Source organism: Camellia sinensis, chromosome 10 (assembly GCF_055761805.1).
Source record: "Camellia sinensis isolate YWXY chromosome 10, ASM5576180v1, whole genome shotgun sequence".
Lineage (NCBI taxonomy): Eukaryota > Viridiplantae > Streptophyta > Magnoliopsida > Ericales > Theaceae > Camellia > Camellia sinensis.
This window is the reverse complement of record NC_138970.1, coordinates 82,979,218-83,006,226: the sequence shown is the minus strand read 5'-3', so window position 1 is coordinate 83,006,226 and position 27,009 is coordinate 82,979,218. Positions and strand designations below refer to the sequence as shown.

Genomic DNA, 27,009 nt, shown 5'->3' with positions numbered 1-27,009 from the left:
ATATTTGTCATCTATTTTTTTAAAGCAAATATGATTAAAACATATTGCTACCATATCCATCCATCTTGATTTTTTACATGAATATTCTACTTAATAATTTTTAAAAAATAAACTGTTTGAGTTATTAAAATCAGTCCCAAAATAGATTTACTAAATCTAAACACTCTCAAATTGAAATGATAATATAAGAGAAGTCAAACTCTCAAATTAAAATGATAATATAAGAGAAGTCAAACCCTATCATTATAACCAATTAAGAACATTCCTTACAACAATTTTTAAATGGTGAGTTTTTGCCAATTATTTCAAAAAAAAAAATATGATAATAAAATCACTAAAAAAAATAAAACAAACAAACATCAAATTTTCATTTTTCTCAGCTAAACTAACAATGACGAACCATTTTCTTTCTTTCGTCATTCAAAGAGATTTTATGAGAAATGAAAAAAGAATAAAAAAAAATAGAAAGAAAAAGAGAAATAATTGGTAAAATTCAGATTCCAAACTATATTTGGCTTAATTGAAATTGGATAAAAATCCTCAATCTCACCTTTTCTTGGCACTTCTCTCTTCACTCTTAAGAAAACTAGTGTTTTGAGAGCAATTCAAATATTGTTTTTGGACTGAATTTACTGAAACAATCCTCTGTGTTTTGAACCAAATTGAGCAATCATCTCTTTTTTGAGCCCAACATATTTTTCCCTCCACTTTTCCCGTTTCTTTTCTCATAGACATGAAGGAAATAAAGTTCTAGAAGATACCTCATTTTTTAATTCATTTCTCTCTTACTTTCTTTTCTCTTGTATTTTCTATTATTACCAAACAAAAAGTAAAATTATATTTCCATTTCCTTTTTCTTTTGTCTCATCAAATCATCCAACCAAACGCAACCTCAGTGAATACATGAAAGGTCCTTCGCGTACAAGGCTCCAACTAGTTTCATTGGTGACGTCTCCTGTATCCATACCCAAAACAAAAAATCAAATCATCCATTTACCTAGACTACAAGATCATGGCTCATGGGAAGGAAGGGTTGCTCACTATTGTGTAACTCGCATCACCAATTGATTTTTTTTAATTAAATAAAATAAAATGAAAGGTCCTTTGTGTTTACTTGGAATTGTTTGCACGATATTTACCCTAATTTTGGCAATAAATAGCCAAAAGACATAACTAACCAAGAGAGCTATTGAGACAAGATAATTCTTAAAAAAGAATATTTGCTTTTCTAGCATGTACAAGGGGGTTACCACTTAATATGACGCATGCCATCGCACCAGGTCACGGCCTCTATTTTATCATTTTCATGCATCACCTAATAATGAAACAAGCATAAGAACAGCACCAATGCAAAGGCACGCTTGCATCTACTTTTCCAATATATACACAACCCTGAAGTTGTGCAACAATTTCTGAGGGTATGCAACATGAAGAGGTATCGCGCACACCCGAGCAGTGAGCATATCTTTCTAAGCTGATTTCTATCACAATAATGCATATATATATATATATATATAAACATGCTGCTAATTGAACAAAAAATCACTTGAGGCGGCAATATTTCTGGAGAAAGTTTATACATGGAAATGTGAATAGAAATCTCCGGCAAGCGCACAACAGCAGCTTCTTGGGTTGCACGAAAAATCAATGTTCTCAAAGCAATGTGAACAGATATGTACAAGAGAGGTCCTACAGGATATCACAACATAGCAAGAATTAGGATTTTCAAAACCTAGAAAACAGTCTGCATGCGTGCATGAGATTACGCATATGCACACCCTAGAACCATATAATGACTTAAAGAGCGAGCTTAGCTTCACTCTGTTATACATACACCTAATATTTCATGTACTAAGTTCCTATTGGAAAACAAATATTTAAAAAATAATAAAAAAATAAAAAAGTTTTAAAAAGTGTTTTATTTGGGAGGCCATTCTAGGATCCAAGTCTTTCCACTCTTTGGCAGAAAGCAGAAAATATTAGGAATCAATCTAAAAGAGTATTAATATTTAATTGTCAAAAACTGCAGTTTTTGAGCGCACCTGAGATTATCAGAGCAGAATTTCTTGCCAAAAATGGATCATCAAAAGAATGAAGTATATATACATAACAAAAACTTCCCAGGTCTCTTACGGCTTCTTGTAACTACATGTCTGCACGAGCTGGTTGAGGAGTTAGAGGTTTAATCAAAGGCCTTAAAGATTCCATGATACTGGCAAAGGAAGGTCGTTTCCAGGGCTCACTGCAGTGCAACAAAAGCTTTATCAATAGAAAGCCAAAAATAGTATTGAAGGGTACAACAAGCCACAGAACTTATAAGGCTAATTAACAAAATGAGAATGTGAGCTCACTTGGCCCAGCAAGCTTTAATTATGGAAGCTATTAGAGGATTTATATCACGTGGAATCTCAAGCCTGTTGCCCTTGAAACCAACTGCTGCTACAACCTACAAGAAAGACATGATTCAATTTTTGGTAATGGAAATCAATAAGAAAGAAGAACAGAAAAACAATAAGAAAAAATGGTCAAGGCAACAAATTGAAGGTAATGGAAATCAATAAAGCTCCAAACAATGGTCACCAACCACTTAGAACACAAATCCACACTTGTTCAAACTATATTTCCTTTTGAGGACCTCAAGGTAATGTTTGGTGTTATATACATCAAAGTTAAAAAACATTTTTTGCAAGTGTGGGTGGAGGGAACTTCAATCTAGGTTTTCATGTCCATCTTTCAAGTGAATTAAGGGAAAAGAAAAAATGCAATGCAATCTAGGTTTTCATGTCCAATTCAGGTTAATGTTGCCAAGGAATTCCTTTTTCCTACAAGTTGTTTATCTATGTCCTTTAACATTTATTTACTATTTCAATCTCATTATTGCATTTATAAATATAGCTAAAACACATTTTCCTGATCACCAGTTCCAAAGTTCCAAAAGCCCCCTATGCCCAACCCTAACATAGACGTGTAAATATATCAAGATGTCGACCAAAATACCAAATCTCGGTTAACTCTGCTTTCCATTATTTCGCAAACAATATAAAACTACATTATACAAACCTGTGATGCATTTAAATTACTCCAAGGTTGTTGCAACGTCATAAGTTCCCACAATATCACACCAAAGCTGTATACATCCGACTTTTCATTTGATGGTTCATCACGGAGAACTTCTGGTGCCATCCATTCAGGCTATTACAATAAAGCAAAGAAAATTTTATTTTGTGATAGAAGCAACTCAGACCATCTGAAGATAAGGAGTTGTAGTAATGAGGTGATTGAATTGGGCAGAACTTACAGTTCCTGCTGCTGACTTTGATGAAAGAAATGTGTTTGCTTTTAAACGGGAAAGACCAAAATCACAGACCTGATTGAACAAAAGGACAAGAAATTAGTATATATGCTAAAGCCTCAAAAATAATAGGGACAGAACTTAAAAATGGAATACATATACACAGCTGTAATGGTCACAAAATATATATAGTACTTTCCACCGAAATATGTAAACTAAAATGAATATTAAACATATTAAAAATTAATACCATTGCTAACTGGAAGTGTGAATCAAAACAAGTAATATTTAATACAATTATGGCCAGTACTCCTGGGTTATCACTAGCACAGGATAAAACAGATCTTCACCCAAAGATGTTGAGCAAGTATACTGCAAAATCCATTGAAGATAAATTCATATTTTCGCAGTAATACTGAAAATTCTGGTCTCATTAACTTCACACAAAAGTAGAAGAAAGCGTATTGGCTAGAGTCACACGGCAAGATTCGCATATCTTGGCAATCACCAATATACCAATGTCTGCAGAGGCAGGAAAAGGAAAGTCTACTCAACTCAACAAATCCTTGTTCCCAACCACTTGGGGTCTGCTACATGAATACTGCTTTTCCATTTCATTCAATCAAGGGGCCAGACAATGCTTGACCGCTTAACCAAAAAACCCACTGCTTTTATTACTCACCATAAATAAGGTCCTGAGGTAACATCTAGATGTAAATTAAATGGTGGAATACCAAAAATGCACTCATAGCCGTAATAGTGCCCCTATCCTAAACCTGATAAGAGGCCACCCCAATACCAGACTGGCAGAGTGTAGATAGCAAGTATATCATTGAAGAGGGAAAGTAGCACTGAAGATGACACACTGTTCCGGCTTCCCCTCACAGTCCACAAACTGAATGAAATTCAACAGTAACCTCAACACATTAACTGGGAATCTGCAGCTGCCTAACCGAAGAGCAACAAAACAGAACATGAAAAGACAAACTACACTACTGCATAATCTCGTACAACTTTCTTTACCACTAAAATCACTCTAATCTAGCCATGAAGGTGCACAATCCATAAGTATAACCATTCCCATGGAATATTCCCACAATGTATCAGTAATGCGTTTCACAATGTAATATTGGAAACCCAAAAGGCAAAACAATCTAACAAAAACTTTTCCACATACTTCAAAATGGTTAAATCCTTCTCCCTGCCCACTTTTGCCCAAGGCGTCACGCACTTGATGGCATCTTTCAGATGTCAGGAATATTTTTTAAAGAAATTCTTTCAAAAAAATTAAAAGAAGAAATTTTGTAAGATTTGACGTCATTTGGGGTCACTAAGAATATTTCCGCAATTAGACAAAAGATAATTTGTCTTTTAATATTCAATGGTGTGCAACTTTAACACCTAAAATCCTTCCGTAAAATCCACAAAATCCACTGTTAACATTTAACAGGTGGAGAAATAAAAAAGTTAATCTGCAGCATGTCCACTCTCAGATCCAAGATGGTCAACAAAACAGGCGTTATTCAACACAGCATGGCCAATATGAGACTACACAAAGAAACAATGCTTGAAACTAAACATAGTGCTTATTCGGCTTCCATCCGTGGGATGAACATAGGGATGGTCCCCTAAATATATACATAGAAAAAAAAAAAAAAATTAATTAAGGTCAAATAAAGTATAACCATAGTACACAAATAAGAACAACCTAAGACCTGCTTTGAATTCATTTTCAAGTTAGAAAATGTCAAGGTCACATAGGCTTATGTCATTGTCAACCAAAATTTCAATTGAGTGCTAAACAAATTGAAATCGCACCATAACACAATTCATCTGGAGAGGTAACACATCATCAAGTACACCTGGAATTAATCTGCTATAAATCCTTATTCTTACCTTCACTGTATATTTTCTGTCAACCAGAAGATTTGGAGACTTCAAATCTCGATGAACAATGGGAGGATTGCAGTTATGAAGATAATTCATTCCCTTTGCCTACAGAGAGGAAAATGATAAGTGGTTAAGCCAAAATATGAATATACAGATGCCCATTAGAAAAGATGAAAAGAAGAATTACAATGCTGAAGGCATTTATCATTTTGATGAGACAGCAAAATATACATAAGAGAAAATACAATATATTACGGGTGTCAGCATGCATGTTGCACACAACAAACACTAAGCTTTCAATATTCAGGCCTCGTTTGGCAACCGAACTTTTTAGCCAAAAAGTCAAAAAGTTACTAAATTAGCCAAAAAGCCAACCACTCATACAAAAAAGTCAAACATTCTCTTTTCTCTCTACTTTTTGCACATCTTTTCGTAAAAAGTCAAAAAGTCATCCCAAACATACCAGTTTTTTTTAGCTCATATTTTAGTCAAATAGTCAAAAAGTTACTAAATTAGCCTATTTCCAAACGAGGCCTCAAATACATACCACGTCATAAGCCATACTCAATCTGCGCCTCTCATCCAATGATTCTCTTGCACCAGGGTTATGCAAAAGTCTATATAAACTGCCTCTGCAGTTCAAAGCCAAAACTATGGTTAGTTAATTACTCAAAACAATACAGTCAATAATAATGGTTGATGACAAGGGAATTACAAAATACAATGCAAAACCTTGATAGATATTCTGTGACTATAGACAAGTTAGGGGGCTGAGTAACAGCACACATAAAAAGAACAATATTTGGGTGCCGCATGCGCTTCATAATTGACACCTGCAAGCATAAGCAATGAAGTTAGAAAGTAGCAATTCCTGTACATAAAAAATAATAAAACATCATTAAGCTCGCTCTCAATTTTTGAGCTCAGTTTGTCCTGAAAGTTGTCAACACTTACTTACCTCCCTCAAAAATTCCTTCAATCGCTCCGGATGAGAGTCTTGATCCATGAGGATCTTCACAGCAACATCCTGAAAGTTACAACTTTTGTATGATTATACAATATAAGAGAATGATGCCACCGAAATAAAAATAATACCTAAGATATGACTGAACTGTGAACTTAACAAAAAATTTAAGTCAAAATATTAATCTAAGGGAATCTAAATGAAGAGTGTAGGTCTAAGTTGCACAAACATGCAACATGCGACACGCCAAATGTCAACTTTCAAAAAAATGTAAGACAAGATGCTTGGGTTTATAATACACAATGTATTCATCTTATAAACGCTTCAAAACATATTTAGAATGCATAAGTTGTGTTCTGGAGAAGGGATTCAACACATAGAACAATGAAGAGTTCAAGAAGTATCATCAAAGTCTCCGTGAAGTGCCAATAAAGTGTGATATTCTGAATTTGATTTTTCAATCAAGACACATTGAAAAAGTGTTGGACATGCTTCCTCCGCTGAAATGTTTGTGCTTCTTAGGTGTAGGTATTTGTGCCCTACCTGGCTAGAACACCTATACCCAAGAGGGGCATGAACCTTGCCTTGGTGACCTTACCTCAACAACTCACTTAGTGATCACCATCACCGCTTTGCGACTATCCTTTTAGCACCGTGCGCCGCGCCGCGCCTCGCCTCGCCTCGCCTCGCCCACTTAGCAATCACCTCGCCATGTCAAGGCTAAAATTTCGAAATGGCACCTTGACGTTGTATAGCCTACCTAAATGGGAAGCAGGGTTTGGGAACCCCTATGGGTCGATTCCTCCATCACGAGGATGCCCGAGCAACCCATGATCTCACGAAAAATCACCACGAAAGGAACTTGTGGATTGGTGGCTAGAGTTGAGGGATCATTAAAGTTGCCCAACTCATCCCCTCAAGGTGATCCCACTTTTACCAATCTTAGAATGAGGAAGAAGACTTCGCACAAAGATTAAGATTAACCAGGTCATGCAATGCCTCGGGAAGTGTATCATACCTATCCATTGTGGCATCTAGTAAGGTGTGTCACACTTACTCAGCACAACCTACAAGAGTGAACTGGCCCCTATAGTCTAACTCTTGTATAATAAAAGGTCTTCTCGTCCATATGCAACAAGCAAGCTCATCCTTCAGATCGATTGTCTTACTAAACTGATTATCAGAACTATTCATGAACATCACAACAAATACGAACTCATCTTCTTTCTTTTTTGGATTACCTTCCTCACAAAGCCCCTCCATACATGAGGCTCCCTCATTGCCAGAGTCTCCTCATGCTCTAAGGTTGTCTAAACTTTCTCCCTCTCCACCTCGTATGGTCTTGCGCCATCTTAGTGTCTGCCATCTTCCTAAAAAGCTATAACCAACCACCTGACTGGCTATAAACCACAAAGAGCAATAATAAGGAAGAGTTCTCAAAACACTAAAATGAATTCTCAACGGATCTTGGACAAGCAAGCCCGGGAATCTTGTTCAATGCACACAAAAATTCAAATGTCCATCAATATGTGCACCCTAGCAATGGCAAAGGTATATATAGATCATCATAGACCACACTCGGATTGTCCAATGCTGCTAAGTTTAAATTTAGGCCTAAATCAATTTTTTAACATATAATCTCAAGAAGCATGCTAGTTGTGTGGCAAAAGTACTTCTCTAGGGCTTTGTGGCTATAAAGTTTTTTTTTTTTTTTTCAAGAAATGTGATCAACTGATTCTAAGATGGAGGTGTAACAACAATGGCTGAAACTGGAGGCTTGATAGTGCATATAGTACAGAAGATCTTTGAACTTTCTAAGATCAGCAGTGCTATTGACAACTGGTTCTCAATAGTTGGCCGACGAGGAGGAGCTTCAGTGGATATGCAAGAGGCTAGAAGTGTCAAAAAGAATTGACACAATGGGCAAAAAAATTATAATTGGAATTCAGGGGACAAATTGACACAAAGGGTAAATTATGAGGACTATTGTTGTAATTTGTCCTAAATAAAATCTCCATTTTGGTCACACTTTATTTGGCCCATCAAAATGAAATATCGTACCTAAGCATTTCATTATCCCAACTTTGATAATGCTTCCAATTTTGGCTATGGAAATGTAAGATAATACATTAGGAAAGAGAGTTGGATCATTAAGGTTACTAATCAAGAAGTGTAAGTATTGAGATGGATATTCACAACAAAATTATTCAAGAAGGTACTACTATGTGAAGCATGAATGAGGTAATGGAAACCAATTCTTGTTCTCTCAATCTTCTTGTATTATGTTTTCCTAATGAAGCTCAAATTGGTGATTGCATTTGCACCACCGTAGGTCGGCACATGTTAAATAAGTGGAATTTTAAATTAATCACAAGATTAATATCAGTTATGTTTTCCAAATTTTTTGGTTATGGGAAGCTAATAAGACAGAATTAGTAGCTTTTTTTTTTTTTTTTTTGGATAAATACAGAATTGGTAGCTTTAACATGTTATAGATTAAAAAAGAAAATTGTATTAGATGCCAAAGATTTGTTACTACATTTTTGTAATGGACGGAAATAGTTCGAATGTCATTACATGAAATAAGGACCCATGGATCAATCAAATTTTTGTTTGTTGCTGATCAAAAAAAGAAATAAGGACGCATGGAGAATGTGAAGCATCATCAAGGAACAATTGATCTAGCTACCACATTGGAATGTTCCACCAAACAGGTACCAAGATTGGCCAAGAGGAAGAGTCCTTAATGAAAGAGAAGGATCAAAACAGGAGGATGATTGGAATTCCCACACCCTGATGTTGTGACATTAATTTTCAGGCACTTCACAGTTCATTGAGACTGGACTAATTTTGTTAAGTTCTTCTGGAGGATCTCTTGCATTTCTCCCTTCAAGCAGTCATCTGCTTTAACAAAATTTCTACCAATACTCATCCCAAAAATTAGAAAGTAAAACAAAAGAAAAATATACTCACAAGAGGGACACTTTCAATAAGAAGCACGGACATGGACACACTAACACGTAAATTTTTTTAAAATGCAGGACACGACACATGGAGGACAAGTACAAAATATATAATTTTATATATTTATTATGCCATATACGAGTATAAATAATTAATATGCATCATATAGATGAATATTTAAGTCAAAGATAATAATTTTTCAAATCAAAATAAGGAGAATAGGTATAAATTTACATTATTCTCATTTTACCATTAGATTCCAAGCTATTTTCTTTAAATTTGTAATGTGTTTCTTGTGTGTCTAAGTATTGGGAAGTGTCCGGCGAGTGTCATGTCATGTCGGTCATAGGCATGGTGTCGGACACACAACATATTACCTTCTAAGAAGTGTCCATGCTTCTTAGCTTTCAATATAACGATCTTAATGCTATTTGCAGATGATCTCATTATTTCCTCTGAAGCATACAAATTTGTGACCACAAAAAAGGCTACTCGCAATCTTCAAACTTTATGACATCACAATGCTTTGAATAGATGAAAGAGAGTATATCACCCACTAGCGTTGCAATTTTCAAACAACTAAAGGGTGAATTTAGAAAAAATGATAGGTTAAGTGCATAATTCAGTTTCCTAACTAAGTAATCGTCATATGAGAATAGTATTGCATGTTTCCATGATGTCTCATAGAAGCACTCAATGCACTCCTTAAACTTCCATAACCAATTTTTTTTTTTTTTTTTTTTTGGGGGGGGGGGGGAACTCCTAGTCAGATATAACCATATAAGGGCTCTGGTCAATTAAGCTAACCCGTTGGTTAACTCCTTAAACTTCCACCAATTTTCAAAACAAAATCTATTCTTGAGTATCACTAAGACCGAACACGCCAATTGAACAATATATTGATCAAATCCTCGAATTGCTTGCTCTCACATGAGGCATAACAAATACAATGGTGCTACACGCATCAATTGATATACCAATTAGTGTACCAACACATGCTATAGCATTGCAACTTCAAAACAATGGACACCACCTATTAAACAAACTACAAAGACTCAAAGCCAATAAAATTATGCCATATCATCTGTTAGTACACTAATTTGTGTACCAATTTGCGTGTATAACTTTATTCTAACAAATATTACAAGCACAAGTAAGAGTGACTCTCCTACAAAGCTACATGGAAATTCAATCTATTAGAATAACATGGCCATACACATAATCTGCTACCCTTTAACATTATCACCTTATTTTTTAAAGGATGTCATCAATAATAATGGTCGAGTCGTCACAACACCTGCAACCCAGAGCCCAACTGGGTGTTGCACATAGCACTAGCAAATACAGATAGCTAAACTGAAACAAAAATCACATCAAATTGTTCCATGGTAATTTACTTCTATTCATCAATATCTTTGACTAACAAGTTTCAAATAGTAATTCAGCACATAGATGACAAATTACTTACCGAGCCATGCCAATCAGCACGATAGACAGTACCAAAAGAACCTGGAAATCCACCAAGTCACTTAGTTTCAGCATAACTACCTATGAGATAACCAGAAAAAACAACTTCGCAACACAGAGAGGTACATGACCACCATAAACTAAAATATTAATGTTCTTCCAGCCTGGAGAAAAAGAATACCTGCTCCAATTCTCTCTTTCAAAATAAGCTCACTCCATGGAATGTCAAAATCTTCCAAATGAAGGGAAACTTCTTTACTTAGTTGAATTGGAACCCTTTGACTGCCATCAACAAACCTCAAATCTTTATGCTTTAGAGGCATTGGATCTTTGACCATGTTTGTTGAGCTTACAATAGGGTGAGCATTACATGATTGAAACAGCAGCAAATCCCCATCATGAGCATTTTCCAAGGTACCTTCTGAGGGCAGAGGTAACGGTGGAATTTTATTGCTGTTGCTTGAACTAGGCACAGGGCTGTGTCTATCCATGCACTGCCTATCAGATTGCTTAGGATACATCAGGTCTCCAGCATCTCCATCAAAAACAATACCTGTGAACTTTAAATTCAGTAACTGACACATCACTAGGATGATCATTGAAACTACAGTTTAACTATAGCCAAGCATCACATTTTCCTTCACATGCAATCAATTTCACCAAAAAGTAAAATAGAAAGAACAAGCAAACTCCATTAATGAGCATCAAAACAAGGAATATAATCAATATAAAAATTTACATGCATCCTTACTCCATTGTCCAAAATTATCTATAAAAATCCTCCATGGATGTGGAAAAATTAACTGGACCACCTTCTCCCTCTAGGGCTGCAAATGAGCAGAGCCAAGGGAAGCTTTAATGTCTTCAGGCATAGCCTTGTGATTCTGGGGGTGTGTTCAAACTCGAGTCAAGTTTGTGACGAGCTCGGTGACCAAGGCTCAGCTCAGCTGTGTCTATGAAATGCGTATCATGTTCTCATAAATGCAAGATTAAAATCCAAAGGAAAAAAGTTGCATGATGTGATTGATCTTTTGAAAGCCGTCAAAATAGAATGCGTTTAGAGTGAAAATCTTGTCTACTTTATCTGATATCGCATTTCTTGTTTTCAATGGTCAGACTCCAGGCACTTGCTTTGTCATGATTTCAATAGATTTCCAGGGCTTTGGAGGAAAGGACAAAGCAAAAGGTGGCATTGTGGTCTTTGCAATCTTTTGGGTTATTTGTCAAACTCAGGGCACTTGCTTTCTCATTATTTCAATAGATTGCTAGGGCTTTGGAGGAAAGGACAAAGCAAAAGGTGGCATTGTGGTCTTCGCAATCTTTTGGGTTATTTGGTTGGAAAGGAATGCAATGATTCTTGAGGATAAGTTTAATGACACGGAGTCGTTGTGGGAAAGAGTGTGCCATTTGGCATCATTTTGGGCTTGCCGATAAAAAAAAAAAAATGTCAAGTCAATGAATAACCATCAAAGTTTGATAGAATTACAAATTGACATTATCGGCCCATGTTCTGTTTTTAAGTATAAGAATAAATTCATTAAGGCACCAAAGGGATGTCCAATCCATATACAAAGGAAATCTAAACGCATCTTTACATCAAAAAAGCTATTCAAATTTTAAACCTAAAGTTGATTCAAGGATCGATTAACCATCCCTGAAAACCAACAATACAAAATAGACACACACACACACACACACACACAAAAAAAAAAAAAAGAGCTTTCATATCTCCAAAAAGTCCCTCTTTACTAGCAAATGACTTCATATTCCACTCACCCCATATGAGGCACATCAAAGCCAAAGGAGCCATACCCAATGCCCTCGTCCTTCCACCCATATAAAGCTCCCCTCTAAGCCCGTAAAGGTTCTCCCAGCTTCCTAAGAAACACCCACATAACTCCAAACAAGAGAAGAATAAAGGACCAAAGCTCCCTTGCCACATCACAAGACAAAAAGATGATCCACGATCTCCCCATCATACTTACACATGCATCACCAATTAACATTTGTCTTCTAATCAAATTGTCAATTGTGAGGATTTTGTCATGAGTTGCACACTAAACAAAGAACGCCACCTTCGTAAGTACCATAGAACAGCAAATCCACTTCCATGGAAAGAGGGGGCCCCCATTTGACCCACATACATATGCATATAACTTGTTACCTACTGTAAACACTCTAATATCTTATTGGTATCAAATATATGTACATAAGTTGTAACCCGCTACTCTTGCCAGTATGTTCTTGTAGAGTGACAGAATTAGTTCTAAACAATTCTTAGGTTGTAAACAGTATTTGCGATCATGTTGTAAATGATGACAAGTTTTTCTAAAAAATTGTGGTACCAGGTTGAACTGAACCGCATTTTATTGGTTCGGTCTAGTTTGGTTCTAAAATTTTCATGGTTTGGTTTGATTTTAAATTTCATGGAACCATATGTAATGGTTTGGTCCTTAGTTTACTCCTAAACCAAGCCAATTTGAATTATAGTGATTTTGATTTAGACCCGACACATTCTATGTTTTGGATCCGGGTTTCATTGCCTCATATAGTTGTTCTTGTCTTGTTTCCACTTATTTCCCTTTGAGTTTGGCTATTGAGATGTGTTGATTGCATTTGGAACAGATTAGTAGTTTGTTTTTCAAACTATTGTTGCCCAGAATTTTACTTCTTCGCTCGAGCGATACTTCTTGAGCTCGAGCGGTATTTGTGCACTTCCAGTACTTTTGCAGGTCTGCAGAGATACTGAGAGTGGGCATTTTTTGCTCGAGCGATATTCCTTACGCCCGAGCGGTGTTCACTCGAGTGGGCCTTCTTGTACTCGAATGGTAATTCTCTGTCTGTAAAACTTATGAGATTTAGTATTCTTCGCTCGAGCGAAGCTTCTTACGCTCGAGTGGTGCAACTTATTGTGTCTGGTCGCTCGAGCGACACTTCTTGCACTCGAGCCGTCTACACGTATATCAATTCGCAGAGTCACTTTTCTGAATAACTTTTTCACCTCTCTCTCTCTCTCAAAACATTTCAAAACCCTATTCTCTCTCTCTCTCTCTCTCTCTCTCTCTCTAAAACTCATTTATTTCACTCAAATACACCTAGATCCGTTGACCTTTTCATCTGTGTCCCTTCGTTAAAAAGATAAAGCTTGACGAGAGCTTCGTTCTAATCGGAGCAAAGTTGATTTTTGGGATCTTTGAGTTTCCTTCATTTCCTCTCCCGTCTTCTAAGCTTGTGGTAGGGATTATTCGTACTTTCTATGAGTTTTAACTTAGTTATTTGTTATTTCTAAACAATATTGTCATTTTGGAAATTTTTGAAACAAATCTAGAATTTTGGGTTAAAGATTTAAAGAGAGGTTTTCAAATGGATTCTTAGAAATGATTGTGGTATTGAAAATAAAGTTGAGTTGTGATGAAGTAGTTGATTTGATACTTGAAATTGATTTTGAAAGAAAAACGGATTTTGCCCTAAATGTCTCAAATATTGATTTTATATAAATAATGAATTGATGCTGGCAACGTGGAATTGGGTTGATATTGATGAGGATGGTGAAGTTGGATATGTATTATCACTCACATCTTGAAATTTGAAAAACTTATCTTTATTGAAAATTGTTTATCTGTTTAGAAATGTCTGTTTTAGGCTATCAATGAATGATAGCTATGATTGTTGTAGAAATTGCATAAGAATTAGGAGAATTAAAACTATTGTTTCATCCATTTGCATCAAGTATTATTACACTTTTATACATTGAAAATGTTTATTGTTTTGAGAAAAATTGGTGAATCTGGGAAGTATGTATTGGCTCGTTGAAATAAGTTGGCCTGGGTATCCATGGTGAAAATCCTAAAAACCGAGCGTATACATAGGTGCCGATCCCGCAGACGAAATTTTCATGAAATGGCAATAGTAGTGCTTGTAGAGTCTACGTTTACATCGGTGCCGGTTTATGATTTTTTACAGATGAAATTTCCGTGAAAGGTAGGAATTGTTTTGAGATTTCCCAAAGTGTGATTCACAACCCTATTTTCTATTGTAAATGAAGTGATTTATGAATTCTAATATTAACCTGGCATTACATGATTTTGGAAAAGATATAAAATGTTTTGGCACGAGTATTGCATATGTATTCACCTTATACCATTTGTTAAGATTCATATACTGTATTGGATTATTTCTATTGGGCTTTAGCTCACTCTATGTGGGAAAATCATTTCCAGGTGCTAATGAAATGCCTCCGCCAAGGCAATAGCTTGGGAGAACTTGGAGCAAGAGCTTCATTTTGTTTGATTGTTGTATATGTTTTGTACAGGCCAAGGGTCTTTAACTGTATTGGATTTAAATCCACTTTTGTGGTAACCAAGCATCGTCTTAGAAAGTTATAAGCCTTTAGGGCATTTATTATCTGTTTTACTTTCATATCATATCTCTTGTTGTAACACATGTTTCAGATTCAGGTTTAGAGCTTGTGAATGTGTAAATGCATGTGTTATCTTTTGTATAATTCAAATCATATATGAATGGAAAGGATATTCATTTTTTGAAACGCATTATCTTATTTGGTTACACATCATGAGCAATCGTTATATTTTCGGGGCGTTACATGAATCATGCTCAACCCTATTTAGGGCAACATGATAAAAGCAGCTCTAAAATCGAAAACAACTTCCACAATATATTAATGTCATGATCATTTACTAACAAAACGCCCATGGCCATATGGTCTATGTTGGGTCTTGTGGACGTTGAAAAGTATTGTACACTAAGCCTTGGGTACAATGGGGCGATTGGGGGGTACTTTGGAAATTTCTTGTTGCTCCGGCATTGCCTTAATTTCTATACTTATAAACAGATAAAAGGGGTGCCTCTTGTATTATAGAGAGTTGTAATCGTTTTCTGATCATAGTGAAAACCACAGTAACCATGGATGTAATCCTATTCTGGATGAACCACGTAAATCTTGTGTTCTTGTGTGTGATTTTTTCGATTCGTTTTATCTTTCTTGTTCGCTATCCTGGTTAGGAAGAGTCAATTTCCTAACTGTCTAGTGGCATGGAGGCAACAATTAGGTGTTGGCAACGGAGAGGTTGGGGAATTAATTCTCCCAAGAACTAATCTAACAACTAACAATCTATGTTACACAGACTCTTCAAAATAAATCAAATACCTATGTCGGACACCCGACACTCGAACAAGAGTATGGGATATGTGCCATGCGTGATACTTTTCAACTGACACTTCTTATATAATTGTATATAACACTATTATTATATGTATATATTGTTGTAAAATTACTAGAAATGCCTTTTTGACACTATAAGTTTCATATAGCCCCATTTTATCTCACATGATTAAAAATATAAAAATATGATTCTTTTTGCCAAGTCCGCGTACCCTTAAATTTATGATTTGACGAGTCCGACCTCTAGATACATATCTGCACCTGACACCCGTACCCAAGTCCATCTAACATACCTAACAACAACCTTTTGTCAATCAAAAAAAAAAAAAAATCACCTGCTTACAAAACAAGAACCCCCACCCTCCAAAAAAAAAAAAAAAAACACAAAACAAAACAAAACAAAAAAGAAAAGAAAAGAAAATTATGACAAGTAAAAACATATTACCAATTATGGACAAAAATGTTCAAGAACAAAAGAGATCACCTGTGGAAGAGTCATCAAATACAAGATTAAGTGATTGACAGTCCAAGAAATACTGTTTGGCCAGTGACCTGAAATCGATTGGAGATTCAACTTGTCTGAAGCGTGGGAAGCGCAATGGTGAAGAAATTGAGATGGTAGACGGACCATTTAACAAAGAATCAGGTTCACACAAACATCCTGGATTCCCAATTAAATCAACTACATACTCCCTGCAATAATACATAGAAAATGTCAGTACCAATTTGCTAAGACCGAGACAGGAGGCATTCCACAGAGACTGGACATGCATAGGAAGATTAAGAAAGAATAGGCATCCATAATATCAGCTAAGCAGGTCCCTTTTTATCTTTTCTTTTGGCACAGAGAGAACTAATGCAATTAAATAGTAATCAATTATGCATGGACTGGAGTCATTTTTGCATACTTCAAGACAAATAATGCATGTGTCATTCCCTACACACAAAAAAATATCCCAAACTTAAAAATAATTCTATCATTAATTTTCTCAAGCAACTAAAAGTACATTTGCCAAAGACAAAAACAGATCTCTTATGACAATCTACATACTATGTACAGCCAACCTCGTGTTAAGCTGTAACCCTCTACTCTTCCTGGATAAAGAAATAACTTAGAAAAGTTCAAATCATGAAAGATAACACACAACTACCTGGAAGTTCTCTAAGACAGAAAAATAATAATAATAATTGATGGTAAAGGAAAGAACGCATAGATATTGTAAGGTGTATGGTTCAAGGCACTAGAACATCCCATACCCACATTGAAGTATAAAAATCGTTCCATATAAAATACAAAACGATGGAAGAGTCACACAACTTCAGTAAATAATGCCACAAAATAAATTTAAATTAAAATGACACTGGGCTCTCATTGAACCTTCATTGACTATAAAGAATACGGTTTATAACATCAAAGGATGAAATTATGTGTGAAAACCTTCTTAGCACAGCAAAGAGGCATCCCTAATCAATTAGGTTTGAAATTCAATTCATACCTGTGGTCAAAATGAAAATGCAAATGGATGGAACAGTAATTAACATATCATACCTGTCAACGCCAAAGCGAACAAGACAGGAGGTAGCATCATCTCTCATACAATATTTGCAGCCCTTGGCAATTCGACATGGTAAATCAATCGTGTCAGCCAGCACCTGCATATATCAAGAGTCAAAAACATATGAATCACTTTAATCTTCCACTAGCACAATTTAAGTTTAAACCAGAAGAGAAAAAAAAAAAAAAAAAAATTATTGATCTTTCATTTTAAATTATATGCCAGAAAAAAAGGGAGGAAGGCTGGCAGGCAGGTGGGGGTGGATGCTCATGTAATAACTCAAATCAAAAAAATCGTGTGCCATTCCAAAACCAAAAGCAATTCAACAAACAAAAATATTTTCACCCACAAGAAGAATAAAAAAATTCAATTAAAATGGAGACATTGCAATACCTCCTACTGAAGTGAATTCAAAAATTTAAAACAAAGCAAACTAATGTCACAATAGGGTATTTGAAACATACTTTGAATAGCAAAGCACGATGCCTACAAAGACCAAGAGAAAGGCTACCAATCGGAAGTACAACAGATCCTAAGCATTCCTTAATATCATGACGGCATTCACTCCAGATGGGAACAAAGTCATCTTCTCCAGTCAAAGCTGCACCCCTTGTGATGGCAATAAAATTTGGTTATTAATAAATAAAAATAAAATAAAATAAACAGATAATTACAAGAGTCTCTTAACAGGCCAAGCCAAAAACTCACCCCATGCGATCACAGACAATCTTTGCAAGCTGGTCAACAACTTCTTTTGTAGTGATGCAAGTGCAGGATACACTATGAATCCTGTTTTGTAGTTCTTTTAAGTTAGGATCACTACGTCGATCTATCAAAATTACTTCAATTGAAGAATCCATGCTGGGATCAATGGCCTTTAGAGATTCAATTGATGGAATACGGCCATTCTCTTGGAGATCAGTGCATACAGTCCATATATATGGATCCATCCCATGAATTAAATAAAACCCATCAGGAACTCTGTCAAAGTATGATAGGGAGCCATTCACCTGATGCATATTAAATTTTAAGACAGGACAGGACATATCAATGCTAATGCACATTATATTATACATACAGTACATAATAATAACACATCATTTTTTTTCGATTATAACAACACAATCATAATGCACATTTAGGCCCCATTTGGCAAGAGTTTTTTTTTTTTTGGGCAAAAAAGCCAAAAAATCAACAAATTCAACCCCATTAGCAAAATGTCACATCATATACATCAATCAATCACTTTTTCTCTCACAACTATCTATTCAACTTAAAAAACCATTCCAAACACGAACTTTTTTCACATCATAAAAAAGCCAAAAAACCACTGCAAAGCCAAGTTCCCAAACAGGCACTTATTATACATAACTTGTGCAAAGAAATTCTTACAAGCAAACAGAATGAACAAAGCATAAGAATGAGGGTCCATTTGTCAACCACTACATCATGCAGTTTCATTTCTGAGAAAATATAACTTTTTTAATAGGTTAATGAAAATGAAAAAAAAAGATATTATAGAAATTGAAATGGTTAAAGTTTTTTTCCATGTGGAGATGAGAACAAAATAACATACACAATTGAGCATCAAACAATGTAATAAACAAATATTTCCTAAACAATATAAATTTTAAAACAAATATCAAATCTTTTACAGAGTCTCTAAGCAACTTAAAGGCATACAGAAGTAAATTAGTACAGCAAGTTCACATCAGTGCTACCTAAGAACATATGGTATCAGATATCAAATGAAGACAGATATACGCATATATATGTGTGAGGGCATACTAGTTACTGGTATTAGCATAGTTACAGATAACGTAGAATAGTTGTCAAGCCCGTTGATAAGTATCAAGACTTAGATGTTTAGTTATAAGATCATGGTCCCAGTCCCTCACACACCCACCACTGACTATAACTCTCAGCAAAACAAAATATGTTTCACTCTCAAATTGGAAAGTTTGCCCATTCATTGCACTATTAATTTAATAGCATACCTATTCATTAATTTGCTGCATAATTTTGTCAAGAAAATGTATATAACCCATCTTAAGTTTCAGATATGCTGATTATTCTTACTAAAATTCATAATAAAATAGCAATTCAATTCACAACTAGTGCGTATTAAATCCAAATGTCTGTGATTATGGTTCGAATGAAACAAATAGTTAAAAGCATGATTAAGCATACCCAGAATCTATGAGACATGGACTCTGCAGAACCAGAGGAAGGCAGTGACCGTGATGTGGATTCATCTGGCACTGGATCCAAGAAATTGGGATCGTCAGCACAAGTAGCTTCAGAAGACAACCGGAGAGCCAAGGCCAGCTGCAATTGGTAACTCTCCTCCGTTTGCTGCGCCCAACTCTTTGACGACGAAGAAGGCCCCGCACCGCCGCCCACCTCCGCCGCCTTCAACCTGAACTCTCCACCACCAACCTTGAACACATCGTCATGCATGAGTCCAAACGCATCGGGATCGCTCGCCGCAACAGACGGAAACGAGCTGTCGCCGAAGCTACTCCCACTCGACTGCCTCTGCAATCCGATCAAAGGAATCCGATTCGGCTGCTGCTGAGCCATCCGATGATCAACCAATTCCCAATCGAAGCTCCTATCGCTCTTCCCCTTGTTCTTCTCGCCGGAATGAGATTCGTGGTACGGAGCAGCTCCGCCGCCCACGGTGGTTGGTTTTGGCGGAATCCGCGGCGGTGGCTGGTGGTGGTCGTCGTCCTGACTCAGCAGAGTGTAATTCGATCGTCTACCAGGCATTTCCATCGAGAAATTAGCAAGTGTAAATACTCACAAAACCCTAGAAACCGCCATTGTTGTTACAGGGGCGTTGTTTTTGAACAGGGTGGTCCGTATTCAGAACGAGTTCATGCACTTTCTCTCTCTAGATTTTCTCTCACTATAATTACGCTTTCTGCTGTCGGAAAGAAGAGAGAGAGAGGGGGGGGGGGGGGGGGTGGTTTCTTCGTGTTTTGATTGGTGCGCGTAATCGTAATATTCTGCGAAATGCTTTAATAAATAGTTTAGTAATAAATAAATAATTCTACTTTAATTTTAATTTTGGGCCGCAGTGGTCTTCATGCAATTGAGTATTTTAACGATCCTCATACTTGCAAATGACGAAAATGTAATTTTTTATAAATTTTTTATAAATTAATAAATGCGAGAATAACGTATGAGTAAAAGGAAACAAATTGATTTATTGATAAAAAAATCAACGCGTATAAGGATAACGAGTTCAGCTCCTTCCCTTTCTTTCATCGAACTAGAAATCCATCCAGGCCAGCCTATATCTGCCTCATCTCCACCATTTAACTCCCTTGTTTTATAAAATTTGTCAAGTACGTTATTAACATTAAAATTTAAATTTATTAGATATTGTTAATTTGATCGAATCATTTTTATTTGAAAAAAATAAATAGATTATCTTTAAAACCATGCAATTCAATTATATTTTTTTAGATAAATGTAAGCTGATTAAGAGATTATCGGTATCTGATCAATTTAATTTTTTATATAAATAATATACTTAGTCAGATCCACAAAATAAACGATTTTAATTATTAAAATAAATTTAGGGGTTGTTTGGGATGACCTAAATAAGTGCATTTTTTGTCTTTTTACGAAAAGATGTGCAGAAAAATAGAGAGATGATGTGATGAAAAAAAGATAAAAAGATAAAAAATGTATACTTATTTTGAGTTGTCAAACTTAACTTTAATATAAACTAATAATAGGCCAAATTAGACCTCTCTAATCTTTGTTATATTAGAGAGAAGTAACACCAAAAGTAATACATCAAAAAAAAAAAAGGAAAATATATATATATATAAATACAAAGTAGCATAGCAATTTCAACTATGTCCGCACCGCAAAACTACGAATTGGGCACAAAACTACGAATTAGTGCAAGTCCCTCCCTTTACACTCCAAACATTAACCCAAAAACAAAATCATAATTGTTTTGGTCTAATACATTGGCATGATATTTCCAAACAATTTTGTAGACTTTAGACTCGGGGATAGCCTAGTAGTCTTGAGAGAATATTTGGAGTATAAAAGCTGATTTTTTTTTACTTTTTTTAAAAGAAATATATATATATATATAAAATATGAGAAATAATATAACTTAAAATGAATTAAAAGTTGATTTTTAGCTTTTTTTAGTTCTTCCCAAAGGAGCCTGAGTTTGGTAATATCCAAAGAGTCAAAAAGTCAAAGAATTATTTTAAAATGTTAGAAATTTCTTTTCTTCTCTATTTTTTGAATATTTTTTAATAAAAAAAGTAAAAAATTATCTAAAATATACTAATTATTTTCACTTCATATTTTAACCAAAAAAAAATTTTTTAAAAAAAAGGTTACTAAAATAGTATATATTTCCAAACCAACCCAGTAGAGATTTTTAATTTAAATTTATTCATAATTATGTAAACTATTTCATTTTAAGTTATTAATTGGTTTAAAATTTTATTATATAAGATTTAACCTAGTGTCATATTATTAGAGATGAATTTGTTAGATAATGTCTCAATGGGACCACATAATTAAATGTGATGTTATCATTTATAAGAAGTCTACAATTTAAGTGATTCAATTTAGTTAATAGGCTTAAGGGTATATGTGTTATGGACCTAATGTGTAGATACTAGTTGTATAATTTCTATTTCTATGAGGGGCAGAAATATAAATTAAAACATATTGGTTAAAGTTGGTTTTCATTACCTTTCAGTTTTAAAACCAATAATGGTTAATTTATTGGTTTTCATTACTTTTCAGTTTTAAAACCAATAATGGTTAATTTATTGGTTTTCATTACCTTTCAGTTTTAAAACCAATAATGGTTAATTTATTGGTTTTCATACCTTTCAGTTATGAAAACCAATTACAACCTTTAAAAGGTTATGGTCCCTATTCCTTCCTAAGGTGAAGTGAAAATAAGAACACTGTTTCTAAATCCTCTCAAGGAGAAACATAAGGCGCCAAAGGGGAAAGGATTAGAAGACTCTAACAAAGTCAATATTAAGGTTTTATTGACAATCAGACGCTTCCGTTTAACCGTTCATCAATGGATTCAGGTATGTCATTTTGTCTTGATTTCTTGATAATACACATGGTAAATGATCCAAAGTGTAAGGTTTATGTTCTGAAATTTATGTTTACAAGTGGTATCAAAGTGGTTATATCATGTGTATTATCAGAATAGATATGCTTTTATTCATCCTATTTAAACAGATTGTATTTCTGTTTTTCCCTCTGCTGCAAATTCTGTTTTGTTTTCTGGAAATGGAACATAATTCGGATGGGCAGTTCATTTTTCAAATGGTGAACATCATGTATTTATATATATATGTATATAATTGGAATTGCTGCAGATTATATAACATATATGGGGTAACAAATTTAGAAATCTTTAAATTTAATGTAATTTCATACAACGTCTACGGAAATTTAATTTTCTAATGTTCTAAATATAAGTCAATTCAAACAAGATGTCACAAAAGTGATCTCTCTTGTCTAGATTGTTTTATATGGAATGTTTTGAAATTCATGTCTGTGTATCTCATGCGGGTATTTATCGGTCCAAAGACATGATTAAGACTTGGCAGAATTACACACACATTTTGTGGTGATAAACATGTGCCAATTGTCAAGGAAACCTAATGTGAATAATAAATCCATCAAAAGATAGATTTGTTATTTGACATAACTTATTGTCAATGTTTGATCATTACAACAAGAATACCACTTACAGTTAATATCACTACCCAAAGGCTTGGTATTAATGTTATGCTAGGTATCTTGAGATGTTGTCATTAAATTAATTTATTTAGAGATTATCTGTTTCGATTCAGCTTTAATGTCGACTACTTCAATCTCTGCCAACATGAACAATGTTCCAATGTTAAATGGAACAAACTTTAAGGACTGGAAAGAGAACATATTGATTGTTCTCGGCTGCATGGACATAGACTTGGCATTAAGGATGCCAAAACCGAATGCTCTCACTACACAAAGTACTCCTGAGGAAACTGTGTACTTTGAAAAGTGGGATCGTTCTAACAGGCTAAGTCTTATGATCATGAAGCGTGGGATTCCAGAAGTTTTTCGGGGTGCAATAACAGAGGATGTTACCGTTGCCGGTGAATTTCTTTTAGAAATTCAAAAGCGTTTTGCTAAAAACGATAAGGCTGAAACAAGCACGCTTTTAGCAAGCTTGATTTCAATAAAGTATAAAGGCAAGGGTAATGTTCGCGAGTACATCATGAAAATGTCTCATCTTGCTTCAAAACTTAAGGCACTAAAGCTCGACCTATCTGATGATTTGCTCGTGCATTTAGTTCTCATCTCTCTTCCTGCACAATTTAACCAATTTAAGGTCAGTTATAACTGCCAGAAGGAGAAATGGACTCTCAATGAGCTCATTTCATTTTGTGTGCAAGAGGAAGAGAGATTGAAGCAAGAAAGGACTGAAAGTGCTCATCTAGCAAGCACCTCCAAGCATACGGGCAAAAGAACGCATAAGGGAAAGGAAGTTGCTATTCCTCAGGATCCGGAACCAAAGAAACAGAAAACGCAGGATGGTTGTTTCTTTTGTGGCAAGCCCGGACACAGAAAGAAGGATTGTGCCAAATACGTCGCCTGGTGTATAAAGAAAGGTCCATTTCATGTTTTGGTCTGTTCTGAAATAAATTTAGCTTCAGTACCAAGAAACACTTGGTGGGTAGATTCTGGTGCTACTACTCACATATGTGTTTCTATGCAGGGTTGCCTAAACTACCGAAAGCCAGCTGATGCTGAAAGATACATCTTTGTGGGTGATGACAAGTCAATAGAAGTGCAGGCAATAACGCACTTTAGATTATTACTGAAAACTGGTTATTATTTGGATTTATTAGACACTTTTGTTGTACCGTCCTTTAGACGGAATTTAATTTCTGTTTCTGTATTGGACAAATTGGGATATTATTGTTCTTTTGGAAATATGAAGTTTAGTATGTCTATTAATTCCAATGTTATTGGTACTGGTTTACTTAATGTGTTTGATAATCTATATTTACTCGAAACTATTGCATCTTATAATGCAACCTTACACGTGGAATCACGAGGTACAAAGCGTAAATTAACTAAGGAAAATTTAGCCTCATTATGGCACAAACGCCTAGGTCACATCTCTAAATCTAGAGTTGAGCGCCTTGTGTCTGGTGGAATTTTGGACTCTCTTGATTTTTCAGATTTTGATGTATGTGTTGAGTGTATCAAGGGAAAACAGACCAAAATAAAGAAATATGGTGCCCATAGGACTACAAATGTCTTAGAACTAATTCATACGGACATTTGTGGCCCATTCCCTATGGCGTCTTGGAATGGTCAACAATATTTTATCACATTCATAGACGATTATTCCAGATATGGGTATCTATTTCTTATCCATGAGAAATCACAGTCTTTGGACGTATTCAAAAGATTTAAGGCCGAAGTTGAGTTACAACTCAACAAACGGATTAAAAGTGTCAGGTCTGACCGTGGTGGTGAATACTATGGCAGATATGATGGATCAGGTGAACAACGTCCAGGACCGTTTGCAAAATACCTGGAGGAATGTGGAATCGTCCCACAATACACCATGCCAGGATCACCTAGCATGAATGGTGTATCTGAGAGACGAAACCGGACTCTTAAGGATATGGTAAGAAGTATGATCAGTCATTCTACTTTACCAGAGTCCCTCTGGGGTGAGGCTCTAAAGACAGCAACTTATATCTTAAATCGGGTGCCAACTAAAGCAGCTGCAAAACACCTTATGAGCTTTGGGTTGGGCGAAAGCCTAGTCTAAAACATTTGCATGTGTGGGGGTGTCCTGCTGAGGCGAGGCCTTATAAACCTCATGAACGAAAATTGGACTCTAAAACCATTAGCAGCTACTTTATTGGCTATGCCGAACGATCTCGGGGTTACAAGTTTTATGATCCCACAAATAGGTCAATATTTGAGACGGGAATTGCAACATTTTTTGAGGATGTTGAGTTTGGGGGGAGAAATCCAGTTAGAGACATTGTCTTTGAGGAGGAAGCAGGAGTAATCCCACTTCCTACTACTACTTTTGACCAATCACAGGTTCCTATACCTGTCATTGCTCGAGAAGTAATTTCGAATCCTCAACCAGACAATGTTGTTCAAGATAATATAGTTCAAACCCCCATTCAAGATGAGGTAATTGTTCCTGAGGAACAAACTCTACAACCTCAACCTCAAGAATCTGTGCCATTAAGGCGATCCACCAGAGAAAGGAGATTTGCATTTTCAGATGATTATATTGTATATCTCCAGGAACATGAGGTAGAAAATGGAATGTCGAAAGATGATCCAATCAACTTTCGTCAAGCCATGGAAAGTTCCAACTCTCATAAGTGGATAGAAGCCATGAATGAAGAATATAAGTCTATGCAAGACAATAAAGTTTGGGAACTTGTCTCATTACCAGTTGGTGCGAAGCCCGTAGGTTGTAAATGGATATTTAAAACCAAAAGGGATTCAAATGGTAATGTGGAGAGGTATAAGGCACGTATTGTAGCCAAAGGCTTTACTCAAAAAGAAGGAATTGACTTTAAAGAAACTTTCTCTCCAGTTTCTTCGAAAGATTCTTTTAGGACAATTATGGCGCTTGTTGCATATTTTGATCTTGAGTTGCATCAGATGAATGTCAAAACAGCTTTTCTTAATGGTGACATTAAAGAAACAATTTATATGGTGCAGCTAGAAAACTTTGTGTCAGGAGACCCAAAGAATATGGTTTGCAAATTAACTAAATCCATCTATGGACTCAAACAAGCTTCTCGTCAGTGGTACTTCAAATTTCATCAAGTTCTCACTTCGTATGGTTTTGAAACTAACGTTGTTGATGAATGTGTGTATCACAAGTTCAGTGGGAGTAAACACATATTTTTGGTTTTATATGTTGACGACATATTGCTTGCCACAAACGATATAAACTTATTGCATGACACCAAGAGATTTCTATCTAAGAATTTTGAAATGAAAGATCTTGGTGATGCTTCCTTTGTATTAGGAATCGAAATACTCCGAGATCGTTCTTGGGGTATTCTGGGATTATCACAAAGGAGCTATATCGAAAAAATACTCATTAGATTTGGCATGCAAAATTGTAAATCAGGTGAAACCCCGGTTGCTAAGGGAGACAAGTTTAGTCTCAGCCAATGCCCGAAGAACAGTCTTGAAATTCAAGAAATGCAGAAGATTCCTTATGTCTCAGCTGTAGGGAGTCTAATGTATGCTCAAGTATGTACGCGTCCGGATATTGCGTTTATAGTTGGCATGTTAGGCAGATATTTAAGTAATCCTGGCATGGATCATTGGAAAGCAGTCAAGCGTGTTATGCGATATTTACAGAGAACAAAGGAATATATGCTCACATATAGGAGATCGGATAAGTTAGAGGTCATTGGATATTCCGACTCCGATTTTGCTGGATGCCAAGACAGTAGGAAATCCACATCAGGCTATATTTATCTGTTAGCTGGCGGAGCAATTTCTTGGAGGTCTGCAAAGCAGACGCTCATAGCTTCATCCACCATGGCTGCAGAGTTTGTAGCATGTTATGAGGCATCAAACCAAGGGATATGGCTGCGGAATTTTGTCACTGGGTTGCGTATTTTGGAAG

The 27,009-nt window shown here is 35.6% G+C and overlaps 1 protein-coding gene across 1 annotated transcript; it reads right to left on the bottom strand.

The window, feature by feature from the left end:
* Positions 1-1,346: 1,346 nt before the first annotated feature.
* Positions 1,347-20,622, bottom strand: LOC114281299 (serine/threonine-protein kinase CTR1). Its single transcript, XM_028223749.2, has 16 exons — positions 19,506-20,622; positions 18,024-18,325; positions 17,780-17,924; positions 17,309-17,412; positions 16,244-16,452; positions 10,759-11,130; positions 10,579-10,619; positions 6,141-6,209; positions 5,915-6,015; positions 5,730-5,814; positions 5,189-5,287; positions 3,299-3,367; positions 3,061-3,192; positions 2,352-2,446; positions 2,043-2,242; positions 1,347-1,689 (listed from the first exon to the last, which is right to left on the bottom strand). The coding sequence occupies exons 1-15, from the start codon at positions 20,091-20,093 to the stop codon at positions 2,146-2,148; spliced, it is 2,508 nt and encodes an 835-aa protein (XP_028079550.2). The 5' UTR covers positions 20,094-20,622; the 3' UTR covers positions 1,347-1,689; positions 2,043-2,145.
* Positions 20,623-27,009: the final 6,387 nt, after the last annotated feature.

Excerpts from the sequence above, each read along its gene's own strand:
- LOC114281299 (XM_028223749.2), bottom strand. The coding sequence starts at position 20,093 with ATGGAAATGCCTGGTAGACGATCGAATTACACTCTGCTGAGTCAGGAC. Across the intron at positions 6,016-6,140 it reads TGAAGGAATTTTTGAGGGAG|GTGTCAATTATGAAGCGCAT; the intron begins GTAAGTAAGTGT and ends TTATGCTTGCAG. Across the intron at positions 2,447-3,060 it reads GTAATTTAAATGCATCACAG|GTTGTAGCAGCAGTTGGTTT; the intron begins GTTTGTATAATG and ends TCTTTCTTGTAG.